General features: G+C 40.6%; 1 protein-coding gene across 4 annotated transcripts in view; it reads left to right on the plus strand.

Annotated features, from left to right (window-relative positions):
• The first annotated feature begins 636 nt into the window (after positions 1-636).
• Positions 637-3,273, plus strand: part of GPR132 (G protein-coupled receptor 132) — a 10,094-nt gene continuing 7,457 nt past the window's right edge. For 2 of the 4 annotated variants that reach the window (XM_069082353.1, XM_069082354.1), the window contains exon 1: positions 637-930. In XM_069082353.1, coding sequence (XP_068938454.1) covers positions 800-930 — 131 coding nt within the window. In that variant the 5' untranslated portion in view covers positions 637-799. The remainder of the gene's footprint in view (positions 931-3,273) is intronic. The other 2 variants (XM_069082355.1, XM_069082356.1) reach the window with 2 other exon arrangements.

Here is a 3,273-nt window from a genome sequence, read left to right on the forward strand (position 1 = left end):
GATGCATCTTTTAAAAAAATTTATATATTTTTAAATGGCACAATTTTTTTTAAACTGTTAAAGGGTTAAAGAAAAGTAGATTTCAAAGGGGGCACTAATTTTTTAAGGGGGCATTAAGCCAGATAAATATGGGAATCTCTGCTAATCCTGTGATTTTATAGATGGGGAAACTGAGGGCTAAAAACGTGGAATGATTTGCACAGAATCACACAACTAGAAAGTGGTTAAAATTCAAATTCAAGTCTTTTAAGTCTTTCCACCACTTCATACACCTTGCAGCTGATTCTCTTCTATCACCACCCTTGAAATGTTCATGAGATAATTCAGTTTAGGTCCCTGACATTCAAAAGTAAAGGCAAGTAACCCTGGCCAAGTCACTTCATATCTAGGAGCTTTAATTTCCTCATCTGTAAAATGGGAGCACTAACACTCATTTGTTATGTATTTCATAACATTATCAATATTAAAGTACAGAAATATAAACTATTAATACTATTTGGATTGCCAGTAGAGCTTTCACATGTGTTTAGGCTGGTAAAGAGCTAGGGTTTTACAGGAAACCATTTACAAAATGTGAAGAGTTTAAACACACCCACTTGAGAACCACATTACTTCCTAAAAACCTCTCTTGTGCTGGAGAATGAGCTGAGTTGAGAAAGATTGAGCATGTGTTCTCCTTCAGGCCTTAATCCCAGACAAGTCACTTTTCTTGGCATTTCTGGAGAAGAATCCTGCCCTAACATTACTGGCTTGGTGTTCTATATGCTTGAGCATCTTTGAAGAAACTGGCATTGTGTGGATGGTCTTGATACATCTGTTCCTGCTCACCCTCAGATGGCCCTTGGACTTGTTTTTCAAACTCCTTCAACAGACCTCTCATGGGAGCACTGCTGTTGGATGTTTTAACAGGAAGAGGAGCAAAGGTAACAGGTAGGAGCTGAATCTGGCTTTGGGAAACAAAAAAGCAAAGACTGGGGAGGGCCAAGAAAGCATTAGATTTAGAGATAAGAAGACAAATTCTGTGATCTTAGGGATAAAACATGAGCGTGAGGAAATAAGACTAAAGAAAGAAGAGAGAGAAGATATTTCTGAGCTATTGTGAGGAGTGGAGGGTAGCAGAAGATAATCCTGTTTGATTGACATTTTTAAGAAAGGAAAATGAAGGCTTTTCATTTACAGATGCTTCCTCTTAGAAAGAAGTAATTCTAGATCCTCCAGAAGAGCCTGTTGGTCACCTTATCTAGAGGTTAATTTTTAGTTTTACATTTAACAAACGCCAAAAATAAAGGATTTCCACATACAAAGTAGAATAAAGAGGACTGTATATGAAGTCAATAATCTCTATTATGGCTAGCTTGGTTCTTTGTATATTCAACACATTATTTTCAAAGCTATCCTACTTGTCTATTTCCTTCTGAACTTTGCTTATGAATTTTTTAAATATTTTGATGATCCTCTTTCCTTTTTTGATTATCTTCTTTTTATCCTTTTCTTTAAGTACTGGTAAAACATATAGAAAAGTAAGGCAATTCCTGCTCTCAAGGAACTCACATTCTAACAGGGGAAACAACACATGTGGAAGGCTTCAGCTACAAGTCAGATGGAAAAGTCCATTGTCGTTTAGGAGGCAATGGCAAAGCACATGCCTCTTCTCTGATGACATTTCCACTAATAAAATCATCTCAGTTTCTGATATCGAATCGAAAAGAACTTTCTTTTCTGGGTCTTCAGTAGCTGTGGCTGCAGTATCTGCCGGGGGGAGTTGCCAGGCTGCATCTCCACAGGGGACTACTTTCTAGGATAATTGCTGTGGTTCTGAGCTAGAAGCTCTGCAATTCGAAAGGCTCTTGGTTTCAGTGGCAGTCTCCATCAGAATCTGAGTGGAAATACCGTGTTTCCCCAATAATAAGACACTGTCTTATTATTTTTTTGGACAGAAAAACACCAGAGGGCTTATTTTCAGGGGAGGGCTTATTTTAATGAACATTGACAGCAATTTTAATAAACAGGTAAATGTGAACCAAAAAAATGTACCTTTATTCAATAAGCAAATCACTGGGGAAGAACAGGATGACACACTCACTGCTGCAGCTCTGATTGGATGTAGCTCGGAGCGCTGCATGCATTTCACAGGGGGGGGGGGAGGGACGGTGCATACAGAGGGTACCGTAATGTAGCGTGTAGCGCAGGGGATCACCTTCACTACAGTAGCAATCTCAATAGGGCTTATTTTCAGGGGAGGGCTTATTTTAGAGGAATCTTACACAGGAAGGGGAGGGCTTATTTTCGGGATAGGTCTTATTATCGGGGAAACACGGGTAGTGATCAAGGTAGCGGCGGTAGATTGACTTGTCTGGTGTATGCTGCCCCCAGATTCTCCCTCATAGAGGTCTGAAGTGTCATTTAATCTGACTAGCCTGCCCATAAGAGGCATTTGGCTGGCAGCTGGTAGGGTGACTGTTCCTTTCTCCACAGAAGTTGCTTTCCTGGATGGTAGCTATGAGAGCTGGACTGGAAGTAGGACTGGTACATAAAGGGTGTTGCCATTCCAAGAGCTAGTTGGTCAGCAATTGAATGTAGAAAGGGTCATTTAGTTTAGCAATTGAGATCAGTGATAACTTTGGAGAGACCAGTTTCAATCTAGGGGTGGAATTGCAAACCAGCTTTCAAGGGAAGGAGGAGTTAGTGGGAAAATGAGGTAGGTGAGGTATGCATTGAGTGTAGATGGACCTTTCTGAGAGTTTGGTAGTGAAAGGAAGAGGAGATATAAGTCAAATATTGGTAAGTTTAATTGGTACAAATGATGAGTTTTTTTGTATTGTTTTGTTTTAAAGAACAAAGGAGGAGAGCATTTTCATAGACTCCAGGAAAGGAACCAGTAGATAAGAAAAGTTTGGTTGGGTTTTTTTTGCCTTTTGGAGGGCAATTGGGGTTAAGTAACTTGCCCAAGGTTACGGAGGGTGTGTGTGTGTGTGTGTGTGTGTGTGTCTGTGTGTCTGTGTGTCTGTGTGTGTGTGTGTGTGTGTTAAGTGTCTGAGGCCTGAACGGAACTCAGGTCCTCCTGGCTCAGGGTGGGGGGGCCTGTGCTTTACTCACTGCGCCACCTAGCCACCCCGATAAGAAAAGTCTGAAGATGAAATAAAGAGAAGGAATGGTCAACAGCACAAGAAGTTATGTTCAAGGCCCTGTGATCCATGCTGGGAATGCAGAAATAGAAACTAATGGGCTCAGAAACTTAAGGAGTTTGCAATCTTACACAATTAAGGCTGATAC

Source organism: Petaurus breviceps, unplaced genomic scaffold (assembly GCF_028583685.1).
Source record: "Petaurus breviceps papuanus isolate PSGF00001 unplaced genomic scaffold, PetGlider_PUasm1.0 164, whole genome shotgun sequence".
Classification (NCBI taxonomy): Eukaryota; Metazoa; Chordata; class Mammalia; order Diprotodontia; family Petauridae; genus Petaurus; species Petaurus breviceps.